The sequence below is a fragment of the Gouania willdenowi genome, chromosome 7 (assembly GCF_900634775.1).
Source record: "Gouania willdenowi chromosome 7, fGouWil2.1, whole genome shotgun sequence".
In the NCBI taxonomy this organism is placed as follows: domain Eukaryota; kingdom Metazoa; phylum Chordata; class Actinopteri; order Blenniiformes; family Gobiesocidae; genus Gouania; species Gouania willdenowi.
This window is the reverse complement of record NC_041050.1, coordinates 36497434-36517940: the sequence shown is the minus strand read 5'-3', so window position 1 is coordinate 36517940 and position 20507 is coordinate 36497434. Positions and strand designations below refer to the sequence as shown.

The window sequence follows — 20507 nt, the reverse complement described above, 5'->3', positions numbered from 1 at the left end:
ATAATACTTTACCTCTGTGCACTTTGAACCATAGCCAAGACTAGCTGGGAATCTGTTGTTTGCACCACTGACTGTTCACAAGATTTGATATCAGTTCTATTTATCGGCAGTAATATAAAATCTAGATTATTTCCTCCACCGAGGAGGTAATATTAAAACCAGCATTTACGGTATTTATTTATTTGATTGTCTGTTAGACGGACTATGATGAATGTGCTTTGACATACGCCATTTAAGATTCCATTAAATTTTGGAGGGAATCCGGATCAATATACCTATTCTGGCTCAGCCTAAAACATAAAAATAAAATAATCTCTCATCATTGGCAAAATTAATATCTTGGTCCATATTTGACCTCGGTTATGCAGAGTTGGTTCCTCAATAACACCACGGAGTTTCATCAGGATCGGATCACAATTGCACATTTCATCACAATTTTTGTGGGAAAATGTTGTTGCCCAATGTCTCTACATTTGGACCTTCTGTATTTGTCTTAATTGGGATTAGAAATGTCTTCTGAGCCTTTAAAGTATGAATTATCATGGTACCATCAGGGTTCTCACCAGCGCTGTTGAGCGTAGGGTCCCCCTATGGCAGGGGTGTCAAACTCATTTTAGTTCAGGGGCCAAATACAAACCATTTTATCTTAAGTGGGCCACAGATTGGGACTTCCAGGCGTGCGTGGGCTGTTTTAATTCCCTTTTTGAATCTGCATAAAAGTACCGATATTAATGCGGGTCCAACATAATACCTTAAATTTTACAAGCGTGTCTTCAAATCAGTCTTTTGAATTAAATGTTATTTCTTGTCTTTACAGTGTGTCAGTATTTATTATTGGCAGATCTATACCAAGCATGAGTATTTCTCTAACTACATTCATCATCACCCTTTACCAATTCAACAAAAAACTTTTGACTTTAAAGCAGAACTAAGTAACTTTAAATAAATAGTAATTCCCGAATGAGGTTTACATGGAAAACCGGTTTATTCGGCTTTAGTTTATTCTGCTTTAGGTTTGGGGGTTGGGAAGGCTGTGATTGGACAGGAGGAGAACGTGCTGTGTCACGTCTATCAGGAGAGAAACAACAACAAACCTTTAATTGTCGGCTGTAACACAGAACACCTCACATGAGAACTGTTTGATTGTAGTTTTGAAGCAGCAGCTCAACAATAACACACTTAGATCCACAGAGCAGAAGAGATATATGAACTAATCACTGGTAAATAAAGTCCAGTAAAACTCCAGAAAATAATGACCAGGAATAAATATTTGCTCCCTGGTAAAGATAGTAGCTCTAACAACCGTTATAATGATAAACTTGGTGATATTACAGTCTGTACAGCAATATGGGGACGCATTTACTCCGTCTCCGGGTTTTCGTATCACCCGTTTAGTGAAGCCAACTCCGTTTGCTGATCTCCGTGTGTGTTTAATAAGTATATGTGTCCGTGTTGATGTCCGCACGTTTATGCCTCCGTCCATCCACTCTTTTCAGTAGATCCATGTCTTTTAAGGCTCTTATTATTATTATCATGTCGGCTCTAGTCCGGGCGGCCATGTTGGATTATGTCGTCACCAAATGCATCATCGCCGCAAGTTGCACATGTGCAAAATGACCGGAATTAACTTAAAGCGGATTTAAGTGTTGTTAACTGTTTAGATAAAGAGGAATTATTTAATTCGGGATTAAAAAAGGAATAAACCAGCCACCTAATTCAGATATAATTTTAATTCGGAATTAAATTAGCATTAGGAATTAAGTGTTTACAAGGTCAGGTTAAAGAGGATTTAAAGCTCCCATGTAAACGTGGCCATTGATCTAGATTACTGCCAATATCTGACAAAGAGGAGATTTGGTGCTTGGCTGAAATTCTTGTTTTGTACATCTTTAAAAACCAGCCTCTTGATTCAAGCGTGCAGTTAAATTATTCGTGTTCAATGGTTATTCAGTGTTCCATCAATGTTGGATAATGAATGTATGTTTACCCTAATGTTCAGATGAGAACATGTTGGTACACATTGCTTCAGTAATACTGCTGCTGCTCTACCAGAGTTCTCTGTTGCTTCCTGGTTCTGTGTGAGACTGTGAGGCGATGACTGAGGAATGAAGATCAGTACATTGTCTTTACTTTAGCGTGGTGGACCTCACAGAGCTTTGGCCTCTGTTTGGGATCATTTGGGAAAACTACCACCATGTGGACTACACGTGGATTAGGTGTGTTCATATAAAGCAGTTCTTCTCGAAGTGTGTGGCGCGCCCCCCTGGTGGCGAATGGAGACATAACAGGTGGGGCGCGTCAAACAGGACGACATTTTCAATTTCATGCCAACAGTAAACTCTATTTTCTATATGTTTTATCATGCTATCAGGACTTTAAATGTCTTTATTCATTGACAATAAAGATCATTAACACTAAACAAAACACCTACACATAAAGAAAGTGATTTTTAGAAGCCCAAAAATGTAGCAGAAATTAAAAGATCATTAAATTATTAGACTACATTAGATATGTAACGTGGAACTTAAGTGTAAAAATAATGATTTACATCGGCATGTGAAGTGGAGCGGAACAATAAACAATAAAGTTTCAATAGCTGACTTAAAAAAATAATCTTTATTTTTGTTTTTTTAAGCTTTTTGTCACAGATTGCAAACAATGAACCACTGATATAAGTGAAGGGTTTATTGAAATGTTACTAAAAATAAAAGCTCTTAAAACTAATGATGTAATCTGATGAAGGGGTAAAGAGAATGCATATTATTAACAATAAAGTAAAAGTAATAAAACAGATACACCAATCTGATTGGGGGTTTAACCTTAAATAGAACAGATATGAAAAGACAAAACAAGAAAAAAAAGAAATGACACTTTCCCACAGTAGAGCAAAAAAATGTGACCAGGAAGTGAACAGCCAAATGTTGGGAATTTCCTCCTTTTAATGATAGAAAATTCCATTCCTGTAAATGCCAGTTTAGTTTCATGAACTCATGCATTGTTTTTACTAAAAACAATGTTTAAAAAAAAAGGTAGGTTAAAAACAAGGTAAATAATCTATTGAACTATGGATTTAGTAAAACTTTAACTTTGTACTTGACATTGTTAGTGTAGCAATATTTACATATTAAATACAGTCTCTGCACATTGTAATGTATATTTCTGTAGCCTTTGGTACATTTTAAATTCTTGGGGTAATTTTTTTTGTATAATTGTTATTTAAAACTTTATTTTGCACTCTAAACTGTACACATATTGTTTGTTTGTTTTTTCCCCCCTAACATAATAAATAACTGTGGCTAATATATTGATAAAAAATAATGGTGATTATCATTTTGGCCATAATGGTGCAGCTTTTGTTTACGTGTTTTTGTCATTAACTGTGTGATATTTTGAGTTAAACATGTTAACTTTTACTTTGCTAATTAATTTTCTTTTAGTTTTTTCCTGCTACAACTAGCCCTGTTTCATAAAATGTCCTTTTGTTTGTTGGATTTCTTCCTTTTCTATAACTTAAATGACATCATTCACATCACGCCGGTGCTGTCGCTTTTGTTAAAGAGGCTTTTTAGGTGCAGCCGTGTCTGTGTAGTGAGTGAATCACACCTGTAATCTAACAGAGAGAAAATCCCTTCCCTACAATAGGCAGGCTCAGCAGAGTGGGCGTGGCCTGAGAGGAAGTCAACCTTTAAGATGAGTGGGAGCTTTAAATGAGCAGGCAGAATGCAGCAGTACTGGGACACACACACACTGACTCACCGCTGGAAACGGGCGGACATGCAGATGCTGGGCTGCACTTTTCAGCTTTTGGATGACGAATGAAGACTTGATATTAACTTAAAGTTGGATCACTGCTCCTGGACACAGTCCCGTTCACTGGCTGCATCCGTTTTCTACTACATGTTGACAGTCATGAAGTTTAATCAGTGCGTGCTGCAGGAGAATCCTGAGAATCACAGCGAGAACAGAGTGTGGAAATGGTGAGAGATCTTTTTTATTTTACGCTTGTTGAATAGATTCAATGTTAACTGGTATTTTAGAGTAAGGCTGTAAAAGTTGGATTGAAGTAGGGCTGGGCAATATATCGAGATTCAAGATTTACCAAGTTTTCTATTTCAGCGATATAGAAAATGACAATATCACCTATATTGAGATGTATCTTTGCCTGTTTTTATTTATACAGTCACACAGTACAAATAATATTGTGCAAGTATTTAATATTATTCTTAGAGTGCAGTCAAACAATGCCTTTCTTTACAATTTTTCTATATTTCTGATATATATATACATATATATATATATTATAGCTTGTTTTGTATTTAAAATAGTCGTTTTAGGAGTAAAAAGCTCAGGTAGATGGATTTCTAAATGCGTCCTATCGCAGACCTTCCCCTAAACAAGCCACACTGCAGAACTCACTCACACGTGCTGTCCCTTAAGGCTGGGATACACTGTGTAATTTTTTCAATCGTTGTACTCAGCTCCAGCTCAAACTGTGCAACTCATGTTTGCAGCTCACGATTCATATTCTCACACTGTACGCACCGACACTCTGACACCATCTGACTGCTCATACTGCACGTCCATACACGACACTTCAGGGTCTTGTTTCCGGAAATGTCACGTACAAGAAGAACTCTGAAGCGTCACCATTAAAACAGAAGAAGAAGAAGAACCCAGAAGTGGAGAGACACTCGTAAATCTCAGCAAAAAGAAAAGATGGCGATGTGATGAACCAGGAGCTGGATGGACAGACGTGGGCAGTACAGTCCGTCAATTTTACAGCTGCCCTACGGCGTTCACGCATGCGCAGTGTGAGAGTTTTAGGTAAACTGGTCCATGGCACTGCTTCAACTGTGAGATACCCTCTGTTTGTTAAAATAATAATAATAATAATAAATAAATGTGCGGCACTTTTCAACAGCAAATTTTCATTAAAATGTCTTAAATCACTGTATCAAATGTCTTAGTCTCACATTTCAAAATGAATGGTAACGTTCTGTTTTTTTTCTTTTTTTAAATATATGAACAACATAGGGCCATGTAAGTTTAACAAAAACTGCCTGTCCAACAATGGTTTCTCTTAATGGTTTTTATTTTTTGTATTTTTGTTGTTGTTTTATAGATTTCTGGCTATTTTTGTAGTCATCTTGTGTTTTTGGAGCCATTTATGTGAGCTTACTTTGCACTAGACAAAAGAAAACAATTACCCAACCCTATCTTATTGGTGTTTTTTCCACCCAATTATATTTACTGTTAAGTTGGTATTAATTTTAATTTCAAATGGTAATAAAAAGTCTTGTTTATTGCCATTTTGAGAAAATATATCGAGATATGAGTTTTGGTTTGTATCGCCCAGCCCTAGTTTGAATCATTTAGTTGGTGAGAAGTGAAATGTGGTGAGAGGTCCCTGCAGTGGAACCGGCTGTAGTAGCAGAGCAGGAAGGTCAGGCCGTGCACGCTCTGCTGTTGAATAGAGGACCAACCTGCAGCTTAGCAGCCTTTTAAATGCTAATGTAGTGTCTGCACTGAAAGTGGGCGTGCACGCCGTCAGATGTCTGCACTCAATTATCACAGAACAATATTGCAGCAGATCAGACTGATACCCTTATTGTTGTTTTTAAATAGTCACCGCTGAGTGGGAAGCTCCCGTGTTTGCTTCATGTTGCGTTGGTGCTGTAACAGGAACTGGTCGTTTCCCCAATGACTGTGCTTTTCTGATGTGCTTTAATGTTGTTTTTTACTGGTCACACCAGTTTAATTCCAGTTCAAACAGTGCAGCAGTGTCGGAGTCACTGTGTTAGGGTTCTCTGGCATTCGTGAGGTGACGCACGTGGGCAAAATGCATCAGTTCACATCTGGATGCATTGTGTGCGGTTATTAGTGGACACTTCAGTAAAGCATCTGTATTATATTATACCCAGGATTCCTCACAGCCTGTGCGAGTGTGCGTTAATGATTGCTTTGAATTTAGTTCCATTTTTTTTATTTGTAATCGCACTAGGGCTGCACAATTAATTGAATTTTAATCGTGATCACGATTTTTGTTGTCACGATTAAACTGACCTGATTGACCGCTATATTTACATTTAAAATATGCGTGCTGTAATCTGTAATAGTGTATTTATTCAGTTAGCCTTTGGTACATTTTAAATTTCTTGGGTTATTTTTTAAAAATATCTTTTTAGTTTGTTATTTAAATCTTAATTTTGCACTGTAAACTATACACATATTGTTTGTTTAAAAGTTGTATAATATAAACACAGATTTTTTTTTTTCCTAACATGATGAACAATTGTGATTAGAATTGGGGTTACAATATTGATCAAAATAATTGTGATTATCATTTTGGCCGTATGATCGTGCAGCCCTAATTTCCAGCACAAAAGTTCCCTTAAGTTGTCGTTAAAAAGAAACATCAACAAATGCAGAAAGGGTTAAAAAAGTAAAATAAAAAAGCCTGATATGTAACAAGACCCAAATTGTTATTTTAAAAAATGTAACAACTGGTTAATAATGTAACAAGATGCTGAGCCCAAAACATAACAACTTTTTTGCCATTTTTATGTTTATAAACTTTTTTTTATGTGTATAATATGTGTGTGTGTATATATATATATGTATATACATAGATACACGCATGTACATTTTTACGCATACATATTTGTGTATTATACATTGAAGCAATAAGCCCTTAATCCATAAATCATTGACTCACTCTATGACGTAATAAAATTATTATTATTAAACTATTAGGGGAAAAATATTTTTCCTGCCCCATAATGTAACAACGATGGCAAAAGGTTTTTACATTTTGGGCTCAGCATCTTGATACATTATTGACCAGTTAATACATTTTGGGTTTTATTACATATTTTTTTAATAGCAATTCAGGTGATAGTTTCATATTGTGTTCTAACAGGCCCAACAAGGGGTTAAAAAGTGCTTAAACTAAACTTGTTCAATGATGTGACCTCAAACCAAAGATGCCTCCAGCTGTTGACAGTTTTTCCACTTTCTTGTTTGGTGTCATTAAATTATAATGAGGCCTGAAACCTCACATTCTGCACATATTATTGGTGTAAAAGTCTGATGTAAGTTTTTAAGCTAATGGTTGTCAAAACCTTCTTTGTTTCATCAAATATGTAAGAATTCTAGGAATTAGATTGTGTGTTGGGTGGAAAGATGTTTGCTAAAATAAAGGTGGATAAATCTAAATACAAGTGCATTTAGCTCAAGAATTATCTTTATATTGTTGTTGTTTGACACTTCATAATACAGTAGGTTAAAAAAAATACATACCCCTCCCCATGGTAGAACAAAACACAACTGTATGATATATAAGAAGTGAGAAAAGGATTCTTGTGATCTCCAGAATTGGTGGCAGGAGTGTTTTTGAGCAATTATCAAATAAATATGTTTCAAAACATTTTCTTTGTCATGTTTGGTACCAAAATGTTGACAATGATGAGAAAAATCTTTAATAATACAATTTGAGTCGCTTTGAAATAGGGATGTAACGATTCACTCAACTCCCGATACGATTCGATTCACGATACTGGGTTCACGATACGATTCTCTCACGATTTATTTTACAAAATGGGACTGTAGACAATTTTTTTTTTTTTGGGAAAAAAACTAGAAAATGCTGTACTAGTTTCCTTTTATTTTTCATTGTCAAAAGAATTCCTTGATAAACTATTCAAAACAATGCAATTTAAATAAAAATAAATCTTGAATGAAATAAATAAAGGAATAATACCTATGAATCGATTTTTAACTGCCTTACGATTAATCGTTACATCCCTACTTTGAAATCTATTTTAGCCATCAAAAAGTGACAAATTAAGAGTCAAAAACATTTTAACTTTGCATCTAATGTTGTGCAAGATTGTCCAAAACATCATAAATATACAGTACACGGCAGAGTATTGTTTAAGGTCTTATAATCATCCCAGTTCATTCCAAATTTTGGCTAATTTTCATTTTTGTCGGAAAATAAGGGGGTGATGTTAATTAGGGGACAATATTCAAGCAATAATTGTTTCTTCTTGCCAAAAATATTGTTTTATGAGCTTGTGGAATAATTGAGACCTTAAATAATACTTTTCCGTGTATATTATTGACGATGTTATGGACAATCTCGTGCAAAATTACTCCCAAAGTCCCCATTTTTTGGATTGTCATTTTCACACTTTTGGTCTTCTGATTGTCAAAATAGATTTATTAGTGACCCAAATTGTTTTGTTGAAAATGTGTCTCATTATTGTCTGCATTTTGGTACCAAATATGATGTAAACAAATGTTTTGATGAAATTTGTTTTGTGTTTTTGATAAATCGCTAAAATCTTCCTTAGGGTATATCACTAAAATGTGCTCAAAAACACCCCTGCCAATAATTCCAGCGACCACAAGAATAATTTTCTTACTTCTTATGAAATAAATAAAGTTGTGTTTTGTTCTACCATGGGGAGTAATATCTCCCCATATAAGGCACTTTTGGAGATATGTCCGTTAACCTATGCTGTGCTGTTTGCACTATGATTATACAGCTATCTACAGTATATTATGTCAATCATAACCTACATCAGTCATTAACTGATATTTATAAAGTGATTAAAAGCACAAATGTTTGACTCATTGCTCTGAGTTGCTAAATCAGCAGAAAATGTCAGATTTATTCCCAGTGATCAGGTGAGATCAATGACAGTAAGTAGTATGTACTCAACAGACAGTCGTCCTAATGTGTGTGAGAGATGGAACTAATTACAGCTGGAACTAAGTCAAGTCAAAAGACATGAGATCCCTGAGGCTGATTCCAGCGTGAACTGGATCCATCACGTTTTTAGTTTTTTCAGTCAGTTCTTACCTCCAATCCACTGGCTTTTATTAATACCAATAATAATAATCCTTTCCTTTTTAATGCTCAGGCACATTCAGGATCCAGCCAGCCAGAGACTGACGTGGAACAAGCCTCCAAAAAGTGTCCTTGTCATCAAGAAGATCAGAGACGCTGGTCTGCTTCAGCCTTTCAAAGAGCTGTGTATGTTCCTCACTGAGGTACAGCTGCTCACACCCAGCGTTCTGCAGCACTTTCACATTTTTACCTGTGTGAAAGGATAGAAATAACACTTTCCTGTGACGTTACAGGTGAAGAACCTGATCGTTTATGTGGAGAAGAAAGTTCTGGATGATCCGGCTATTTCCGACGATGAAAACTTCACTGTGGTTTCAAAGAAATTCTGCACTTTCAGAGAAGGTTTGGAAATCAGCCACGTCATCGTGTGTGTGTGAAATTACAGCTATTGGACGTTGAGTGGTAGAAAGTAGGGCTGGGCCAGATATCGAAACTTAAGATATATCGAGATTTCCATTTTAGTGATATAGAAAAATACAATATCACCTATATTAATAAATAAATATATATATATAAGCGATGTCCCGATACAACTTTTTCTACTTCCGATACGATACCGATATTGCAGCATTGCGTATTGACCGATATTCGTCCGATACGATATCGGCACGAATCATACAAACTTTCATAACTTATTTTGTAGTGTGGAATGTTAGATCAAGTGATGTCACTCAAACATAGAACAATAGTCAGCAACAGTAGGGATGATCCATTTATTATTAACCAATTAACAGAAATGTTAGCCTTCAACATAATATCTACAGTATTCTACAATTAAACTATTATAATATATATCAGAGATTTTAGATGCAGTGTGATAAAATTTGATATTAATTTTCTGGCTGATAACGGACCGATATCAATATATGAGGGTGTTCTAACCCAGACCTTCCCCTAAACAAGCCACACTACAGAGCTCACTCACACGTGCTGTCCCTTATAGGGGAAAAAACAAATGGCACATATTGTGCAGCTGTTTATTAATAAATGTGCCTGTGTGACATTTTGTACCACAAAATTTAACTCTGAATTATCTTTTTGGTCAGATTTTATTTGAATTAAAAATATCGAGATTTATATGGTATATTGTAGTGTGTAACAATTCGATTTAGCAACGATTCGATTCGCGATTCGTTGTACCGATTCGATTCAACGACGATATTAATTAATATCGAATGATTCAGTGACTTGAAATTGATTCAGTAATTTTTTAGTTAAAATAATAATTCAACCAGTGTGAGATAAATAAATCCCTGAATACTGTACAGTAAAGGTGAGTTTTCATAGATTCCTGATGTTTCTTGTAAGGGAATCGTTTATGCATTAATTTTGGACATAAACAAACATTATTTAATGGCAAATGTACTTGCATATTTTTTGTGATAAAGTCCAACCAACACTTCAGTTTAAATGAACAGGATGTTAACTTTTCTTTGCTCATTTTCAATACGTTTTCAATAAAAATAGGTTTTACCGACTCTTCTGCTTGTTTTTCAATATTTCAATTTTTAAAAATGAAGCGTAACCAGGATCTGTTCAGGTTTAATGAGCAGTGGTTTAACCAGATACTTAGTTTTAACATGATGGTTATCACAATGCTTCTGCAGATCTAATGCTAACGCTAAATGTGCTGCTGCTGCTGACAAATATATTAATATTAAAAGCACTTTTTAAACACATCCATAATAAGTCTGCCGTGCTTAAATCCAATGCGTTTCTTCCTTGTATCGATACAATGGATTGATTACCTTTTAAAACGATTTTAAATCGATTAATGTCACCAGGATGGCCAACTTGCCGAGCACAGATCGATGAAGTTGATGCCCTTACTGTTATGGCTTTAGGTGATTTATTAAAAGCTAATCCTAACTGGTTGATCTGTTTGTCCTCCTCAGATCTAGACGACATCTCAAACCGTGTGGACTTCATCATTTGTCTTGGTGGAGATGGAACTTTGCTTTATGCTTCTTCTCTGTTCCAGGTATTCAGTCTCACACTGTCTCTGTGAAACACCTTTAAAACCATCTGTTGCTGCACAGCCTCTTCTTTTCTTCTTCTCCTTGTGTCTGTGCGTAGGAAAGCGTTCCACCAGTCATGGCGTTCCACCTGGGCTCCCTGGGCTTCCTGACTCCGTTTAAGTTTGACACGTACCAGTCTCAGCTCACCCAGATCATTGAAGGTATCCACAGCGTGTTGTTATTGTCGTCTGTGTGAGTGTCAGTCAGACACAAGAACCATAACCAGGTCCACGAACACCTGCAGGAAACGCCGCCATCATCCTAAGGAGTCGGTTGAAAGTGTGTGTGCTGAAGGAGAACTGGGAGAAGATGGCCAGAGTGGAAGAGAAGGGCATCATTCTCACCAACGGGGATCTGGAGAGCAGCCGTAACACCATGCAGTACCAGGTATTCACTCACACTGTTACAAACAACAACACACAACCACCTACACACACACACACACAACACCATGCAGTACCAGGTATTCACTCACACTGTTACAAACAACAACACACAACCACCTACACACACACACACAACACCATGCAGTACCAGGTACTCACACACTGTTACAAACAACAACACACATAACAACAACAACACACAACACCATGCAGTACCAGGTACTCACACACTGTTACACCATCACAAACAGCAACAACAAACTACAATACATCAATAAATCAATCAATCAAACAAGTTTTACTTCTAAAGTGCTTTACAACAACCAAAATTGACCAAAGCGCTGTACATGATAAAAAAATACAATTTAAAAAAGCATAATATATAATAATTAAAAACAGACCATTATCACATTTAAAACAAGTGCTACAGAACTATGTACCAAACACTTTTCTAAATATGTGAGTCTTTAGCTTTGCTTTGAGCAGCTGCAGGTCTTTGATGGTACGTAACTCAAGCACCAACGACTTCCAGAGTTTTGGACCTGCCACAGCAAAACACCATCACCCCACTGTTTGTAATGTGACCTGGGCACCTCGAGCAGAACGTAGGGCTCTGCTCGGCTGGTGAGGGGTCAAAGTCTCACATAAATACAAAGGTGGATGGAACTGAAAACAAAAAGCAAAAGTTTGTACTGGATTCTGAAAAGGACTGGGAGCCAATACAGGGAGTCATGGACAGGTGTGTTATGGTCATGTTTGTGAGGCAGCAGCATTTTGTACAGGCTGTACTCTGTGTATGGAAGCCTGATTGAGTCCAAAATACAGTGCACTGCAGTAATGCAATCGTGAGCTGATGAACGCATGAATAGTTGTTTCCAGGTCGGAGCGGCTGACGAAAGGCTTCACTTTAGAGAGAAGGCGAAGATGGAAAAAGTTTGCTTTGACTACAGAGTTAATTTGTTACACACACATGCAAACAAACCTCTGACGTTCACACGCCACACGCACACACACACGTGCATCAACAAAGAGGCAAAACAACAGCTCAGCTCATACAACGTGCACATACCAGACTCACACACTCCCTACACACACTAATCCACACTGTGTTTAACTCATGGTATTTCACTGAGCTGGTGAAACGAGGCTGTGACATTAATATACCAACATGTGAATGACAGGATGAACCTGATGACAGGAACGCATTTATTCATTGATTATTTATATTTATATATTTAAAACTAGCCATTTGACCTGATCGGAGCTCTATATTTAAAAATGACCTGTAATGTGCTGTCATTTATGTTTTTATATGTAATCATCATTTTCATTTAAAATGATTGTAGAATGTAGATAAAGTTCATTTAACTGTACCTTAGTTTATTTTGTATTACATATTAAGCAGTGTTGAGGTCAATTATAATTGTAATTGATTGTTAATTAAAATTATGATGGAATTATAGTTGTAATTGTACTTAAAAAAAATGAGTTCAGATAATTGATGTTGTAATTCTCGTGCCATTTACAATAAGAATGTAATTAAACGCAAACCCATGGAACCACGTTACAGTTTTATGGCTTATGCATACGTAGCTAATAAGTATTACATTTCAAATGTGTTTCTTATCAACTTTTCCCACTACCTGTCAGTTCTCTTCAGGATTATTTTTTAGCATTTTTAGAAAATCTAAATCTAGGGGTGCACTGACAGAAATAATGCTCAGACACCCCTACACCAAAATTATTATGGATAAGGAAACCAGTTAAACCATCTGGTTTATTCCTTCAGAATAAATACAGTATCATCCAAACACACAGCAAGGGACCTGTGAATTTTTATTTTTTTAGGTTTATACATATTCATTATTTTTCTCGAGTCACAATTTCATCTTTCAGTAATAAAAAAGAAGAAAAAAAACATTAATTCGAACCTTTCTCACCTATTTCTATTGAAGCACGTATGCCCCTCCCCCTCCCCCTCCCAACTACACTAAAACTAAACTCCAGTGAAGTTTAAACTTTGCATTAATCTGCAGATTTTTAAACAAATAGTAATGGGTGCGGTGGCCTATGTTTGGATTAGAACAACTGCAATAAAAGAAAACAACCTGTTGTTACAGTGTTTTTGGATGGACAATATGTTATAATGCTAAAGGCGTGTGCGTGTGCGTATCCTCTCCAAAGCGTTTCAGTGTGTCAGCTGTAAAGAGGTGAACACAGCTTTAGTTTCTCAGCCCGAGGCTCTGGAGGCTTTAAACCTGTTGTTGTTGTTGAAGAACAACACAAACCCTGTGGTTTAAACCTGTGGTTAGGAGTGTTTTCATGTTTCACTGAGGACACACACACACACACACACACACACACACACACACACTTCTAATGAACCCTTCCTCTCAGACATTAACCAGCCTCTTCTGTCTGTTCCAGGTCCTGAATGAGGTGGTCGTAGACCGAGGACCCTCCTCCTATCTTTCTAACGTTGACCTGTTCCTGGACGGACACCTGATCACCACAGTGCAGGGAGACGGTGAGAGATGGGCCGTAGAAATAGGTTTTTTTTTGTTTTGTTTTCATCATTTGGTCAAAAATCCATTATCATTGAAATTGAAAAATGTAATTGAGCCCATCGTCCCTAAGGTCTCCATGTAAATGAATCCCTCCCCCTCCTCATTCTGCCATTAGGGTGTAAAAAAAAAAAAACATATCGTGATATTTCATCACACAATTATCGTATCGATCCCAAAAATGTCCAAATTGATTTTTAGAATGTTTTTTAACAAAAAACAAAATTTAAAGGCAGGGTAGGTAATTTTCGAAAACTAGCATGATTTTGAAAGTAGCATCTTCCAAGGGCTCCGCTTTTACCCGCCCCTCCCCTCCGTTCCCTCCCCTCTAAAGCCACGCCCCTCACTCACATGCACAAGCGGCGCTGCTCCAAAAGCAGACCTGAGCTCATCGCTTGTAATGTGTAGAAACTACATCGTCTCATTCAGCGGTAACTAAACACTAAACTTTATCATTATATATGTTAAAAAACGTGACCAAAAACTGTGTTTTAACTCTGAGTGTGGGCTTGTCCACGTGAGGGATTGTGAATGAGCAGGGAGACAGGGAGTCATGATTGGTTACTAAAAAACGAACCGTCTTTTTTCATTTGTGGAAGTTTTTACAGGTTTTGACAGATTTTCTTTGTTCTTTATCCAGAGCTCATAAAGTCTTAATTTCTGTTCGGACATAAAGAAAATTTCAACCAAAAACTTAAAACTTCTATCTGGAGGAAATTACCTACCCTAGCTTTAATTGTGCTAACATATGCACAGCACGTAAGTGCCCGGTCACTAGGTGTCAGTGAACCACATCAGACCTTGTTAAACTACCTACTCCTCAATGACTTTTAGCTGGAAGTTGGTACTTTTGTAGATGTATGGAGTTACTAGAAGCAAAAGTTTAACTTTTTTTAAAACATTTTATTTGACAGTTTGATAAACATGCCACTTGTTTTTTATATTAGTACTTTAATTACAGTTACCATTTACTTGTTCTTGCAAGTTTAAAAAATATGAAATAAATTGTTTCATACCATTTTGTACTTGTACAGGTGAAATTTGTATCTATAGCAATGTATATTGTATCGTGAATCGTATCATTAGATTCATGGAAATGCACACCCCTACTCTGCCTGCTAACACACACACCACAGGGCATCACTGTTGAGTAAAACCAGTTCAAACGATACATTATGAAATCCAATCAATGACACAGCAAAAGATTATTGTCAGAACACCTTCAGCCTTTCACAGCAGGAAAACCACCACCTTTGTTTCCTTATTGTTCAGTGTTTTATTTCTGGAGGAGATGCAGTAGATACAGGAGAAAGAGATTATTCTGCTGAGTCACTAATCAGATACACGTTTTCTTCCTCACTATTAAAGTTCTCCTTCCCTCTCCCCTCCCCCCCCCCAGGTCTGATCGTGTCCACCCCCACTGGCAGCACGGCCTACGCTGTAGCAGCAGGAGCCTCCATGATCCATCCTAACGTCCCAGCCATCATGATCACACCCATCTGCCCTCACTCACTGTCCTTCAGACCCATCGTGGTGCCTGCGGGGGTCCAGCTCAAGGTACACACCCCCTGACAGGAGGAGGAGAGGGAGGGGGAGGGGGGGGCTTTGTGTTTATCACCTTCATCAATCTGTGTGAATAGAGTTTATCTGGCTATGGTGTGACTGAGGAACAGTTTCCATTCATGCTTTGAGTTTCTGCTCAGAAATATAAATAGAAGACATTAATATTATATCTGTGTGTTGTCAACAATAAGCCTTTTCACACTCTCGCACTGGTTCAGTTCTTCTGCATGAGGTCAAAGGTCAGGAGGGATAAACTGGCCATAGCTGACGGTGTAGGAAACGAGTCTGACAGAGATTTAGATTATTTTACCGGTTGAAGCATTGATTCTTTGAAAGATTTTTTGCGTAAACGTTGTATTGGTGTCCGAGGCAGAAAGACTGAGTTAGCTGCTAAAGCTAATGCTGCTAAAGCGGACGTTACGGACGCCATTTTCTTTGCTTTGAACTCTGTCTATAAACATGTTCATAACAGGAAATCATACGCTACAATGCTATTTATAGATTACAGTTCAGCTTTTAACTCAATGGTCCCAACAAAGCTTCTTCATAAACTAAAACACCTTGGATGTGATGATGCATTTGTAAATGGATTTTTCATTTTTGAACTTGCCGACCGTAAAGGGTCAAAATCAATGGTTGTATTTGTGCTAGCACTGGTTCCCCTCAGGATGTTGTTCACCCTCTATACTCACGACCTGGGAGCATCTCATGACAGCAAAGTGATAATTAAATATGCAGATGATACAACCATCATTGGGCTTATCAGCTCAAAAGATGAGTCACTTTATTGTGAGGAGGTTGAATTAAAAAGTAGTTAAATGGAGTAAAGAAAACATCATCAAAGGCTGGTGAACTTGTGATTGACTTTTGTCACAATAAAAATCAGTTACCTATTAATATCAATGATTGTGATGTGCAGATTGTTGAGAAATGTAAATTATTGGGCGTGGCTCTTTCTCATGACTTGAAGTGGAGCTCTAACACCGGTAACAATGCTCAGAAAGCAGGACAGCACCTCTTTTGTTTACGCAAGCTTCACGACTTCACCCAAAATGCTAAGATTCTTTTAAACTTGTGTAATTGAGCGTGGCTCAATGATAATCTCACTCTGAAAGAAACAAAGTGGTTGGCTCAGCCAGCAGAACATTGGTTGTACTTTGACGCTCCTGGAGGCCACACATAAAGCCAGATTCTTTAATCAAGGCCACACCCTGTCACGGCCATCTTTGAAATGCTTCCTTCAGGGTAAAAGTATCGTTCTATCAAATGTTCTGCTGCTCGCCATTCTAACAGTTTCTTCCCACAAGCTGTGATGACTTTAAACAAGGCACTTTAATTTTGTGAGGAAACGACCCTATAGTATTTTATGTGGTTTTGTGACTCTTTATTGTACAGTATTTTACATTATAATATTTTTAGTGGCATTGATTGATTGTTGTTTGTTTTATATTGTGAAACATCTTTTAAAATGTTGACACTGCACTTTGAGCTCCTTGCACATTTTTTTCCAATGATGTTTTCATACTGCAAATGGCTGATAAACTGAACTGAACTGAAGGTAGTACTAAGAAAATGAACAGCAGTATGTTGAGGATTTAACAAACAGTTAATTACAATTACAGACATTGTGCAGAGCAAGATGCACCAGGATCCACTTGTTGATTGCTCGAAGGAAGGTAGAAGTCTGAGGGTAAAAGTTCTACTTGTGGAAGCAAAGTAAGGGATGAATGCTAAGCATTCCCACTAAGAGTGTCATTCTAAGAAAGAAGAAAATTGTAGCAACATCTTAAGCTACAAATTGTGACAGGAGCTGCAGGATTAAAGCTTTAACAGCAGTTTTCCTCAACGTTCATGAGCAGCAGCTGATACTCTAGCAGGCCTAATCAAGCACTATAAAGCTTGCAAAATCAGCCAAGTTTGTATAAAACCTTAAATTACATTAAAAGTAACAGAGTTGGCATTTTACTTGTAAATCAGATATTATCATTTTCACAAAGGAGCAGAACATTTAGATCTTTGAATGATGTAAATCAGTTAAGATTAGCACGCAGCATCAGTTGACTAAAAATATATATATAAATGTATTTTGTCAGAGTTCAACCTCTACAAACTATATAGAATTTTCGATTAGAAAATGGACAACATTTTGGTGCTTTCCATTCCCACAATTATTGCAGTGTGTGTGTATGTGTGTGCGTGTGTGCGCCTGCCTTTGTAAAAACATCTAAATAATGAACCTTCCTGTGTATTACTGACAGATCATGCTGTCCTGTGAAGCCAGGAACACGGCCTGGGTTTCCTTTGATGGGAGGAAGAGACAAGAGATCTGCCACGGAGACAGGTCAGTCCACATACCACACGCACACGCAGAGCCGTGGATCAGCTGACTCCACACCTATCGTCTTTATTACGTAACTCTATCCTCCTCCTAATGGGCTTTAGGAGCCGATTCAGCCGGTCTTTCTGCGACTCACCAAAACAAAAGCACTTTTAAATCAGATCAAACATCTTCCTCTTCCTCCACCTGTTCTCATTCACTCAATCAAAAACCCTCTTTGTCTCCCGTTGTTTCCTCGTCACAGTATTACCATCACCACTTCCTGCTTCCCCGTTCCCTCCATCTGTTTCCGGGACCCGGTCAACGACTGGTTCGAGAGTCTGGCTCAGTGTTTGCACTGGAACGTGAGGAAGAAGCAGAACTACCTCAGCTCGGAGGACGAAGACAACTGAGTGGAAAACGACTGTTGTTGTTGTTTGTAGATGTAAATATACGTTTATAGGAAGCGTGTTCAGGTTCTACTGAACACGCAGGTCTTTCCTTTGGCAGTGAAAGGGTTAAAAAGACTAAATGTGAATTTAGAATGAAGGGACGACACGTTTGGAAAAGAAAGACGATTCTGAGCTCATCTCATCTCAAAGCTGATGTGAAAACAAGAAGCAAATGTAAAAAAGCTCTAAAATGTTGAGTTTTTTTAATAGACGCTGGTGTGGAAACACTCAGACAGAATGCTTGGAGTTCACTGGCTAAAAAGGTAGGAAATTAGAACTCTGGGACCAAACTTTTAGTGCTTTAGAGGTGGTTATAGGTGGTTCTCAGATACACAGGCTAAGACTGGGTGGCTGTTTTTGTGCCTTAAACACTGATGTTGTTTTATCTGCAGGTTTACACATGGTTTGTGCTGTTCACACACACTCACACAGGTGTTGTGATTGTGTCGAGGGTTTCCCGGTCATGCAGGGTCAAACTTTGAATGTCTTCTTTCTTTTTGTGACCAACTGAAAGACAATCAATCATTCCTTTCTTTACCTCTGGATTTTTCTATAAATCTGCTTAGATGTATTTTGTAAAGTCATAATGTTTAATAACCCGTTTACAAAGTGTCAGTAGAGAAAATAATTGAATACTTTTTATATTATACATCAATCTTTAAGTGGTGGTGAATGAATCGGAGAAAAAAACACATTCCAGTAATGCCTTTTTTTTTTTTAAATGTTTAGGGATTTTTTTTTTTTTTAAAGCGACCCCTCAGTGCGTTTCAATTTTCTATCTGTCAGAATGTTTGACTCTGATTTTTGTGTCAACTGTTTGTTAATGTTTCTAATATAATGATAATATGAACCAATGAGATTTTATTAAAAAGGAACCCCAACTAGAAAAGCTGTGTGGTGTATTTATTTTATTTGAGTGGGATTTAAATCACACACACAAACACACTCGGGTGGAATGCACACCTACACACAGGTAAAAACGCAGTAAGACGAGGAAAATAAGCGGGAAAAAAGTGGAAAATTAAAAATAAGAAAAAATGACAAACACCCCAAATCAGAGGTAAGGCTATAGTAAGAAATAAAAGTTAGATATTTTTTTTTTTTAGATAAGGTTATCACAAGACCCTAAAAACTAGTGTTATTATGATGAGAATACATATATTGGGATGAAAATGAAGTGAAGCATGAAAAATTAGATAAAAGTTGAAATTTTTGAAAAAAAAAAATGACAAATACCCCAAATCGGAGGAAAGGTAAGTAAGGCATGAAAAACTCTAAAAAAAAAAAAAAAAAAAAAAAAAAAAATTTATGAGATAAGTCTATCATAAGACCATAAAAACTAGTCTAAATATAATGTGCATATTTATACTGGGATGAAAATGAAGTATGGCATGAAAAATGAGAATGTGGAAAAAAATGAAAAACACCCCAAATCAGAGGTAAGGTTATAGTAAGGCATAAAAGAAATTGAAAAATTGTAGTTTATTTTAATGAAATAAGGCTATCACAAGACCATGAAAACTAGTGTTAATATGATGAGAATACTTGTATTTGAAAAACACCCCAAATCAGAGGTAAGGTGTAAAAATTTGAAAACTAAAAAAAAATAATTCTGAAATAAGGTTTTCACAAGACTCTAAAAACTAGTGTTATTATGATGAGAATACATTTATTGGGATGAGAATGAAGTGAAGCATGAAAAATTAGATAAAAGTTGAAATTTTTGAAAAAAAATGACAAACACCCCAAATCAGAGGAAAGGCTATAGTAAGGCATAAAAATTTAAAAACTGAAAAAAAAAAAAAATCTGAGATAAGGCTATCATAAGACCCTAAAAACTATTCTAAATATGATGTGCATACTTATACTGGGATGAAAATGAAGTATAGCATAAAAATAAGAAAAAAAAATGTCAAATTCAGAAAAAAATGGCAAACACCCCAAATCAGAGGTACGGCTATAGTGAGGCATAAAAATTTGAAAACTGAGATAAGGCTATCACAAGACCCTAAAAATTAGTGTTATTATGATGAAAATATATTAGGATGAAAATGAAGTGTCCCATGAAAAATGAGAAAAAGTGGAAAAAAATGAGAAACACCCCAAATCAGAGGTAAGGCTACACTCAAAAAAAAGAACTTTCACTACTGTTGCTTTTAAATAGGTGATTTTTGCTATTTTTATGCATTAACTTTACTTTTTTACTCATTAGTGAACCTATTTGTGTAAATTGTATTAAATACTAATAAGTATTACACTTAAACAAGGCCATTGGTTAATATTTACGCTGGAT

At 36.7% G+C, this 20507-nt stretch overlaps 1 protein-coding gene across 2 annotated transcripts in view; it reads left to right on the top strand.

Annotated features, from left to right (window-relative positions):
- The window catches only part of nadka (NAD kinase a), a 36170-nt gene extending 17098 nt beyond the window's left edge, over positions 1-19072 (top strand). The window contains exons 1-10 of one of the 2 annotated variants that reach the window (XM_028454211.1): positions 3724-3977; positions 8928-9057; positions 9148-9256; positions 10810-10895; positions 10991-11093; positions 11177-11319; positions 13746-13845; positions 15282-15439; positions 17704-17786; positions 18028-19072. In XM_028454211.1, the coding sequence (XP_028310012.1) occupies positions 3898-3977; positions 8928-9057; positions 9148-9256; positions 10810-10895; positions 10991-11093; positions 11177-11319; positions 13746-13845; positions 15282-15439; positions 17704-17786; positions 18028-18175 (1140 nt within the window). In that variant the 5' untranslated portion in view covers positions 3724-3897 and the 3' untranslated portion in view covers positions 18176-19072. Of the gene's footprint in view, positions 1-3723; positions 3978-8927; positions 9058-9147; positions 9257-10809; positions 10896-10990; positions 11094-11176; positions 11320-13745; positions 13846-15281; positions 15440-17703; positions 17787-18027 lie in introns of those variants that run through there. The other variant, XM_028454209.1, reaches the window with a different exon arrangement.
- Positions 19073-20507: the final 1435 nt, after the last annotated feature.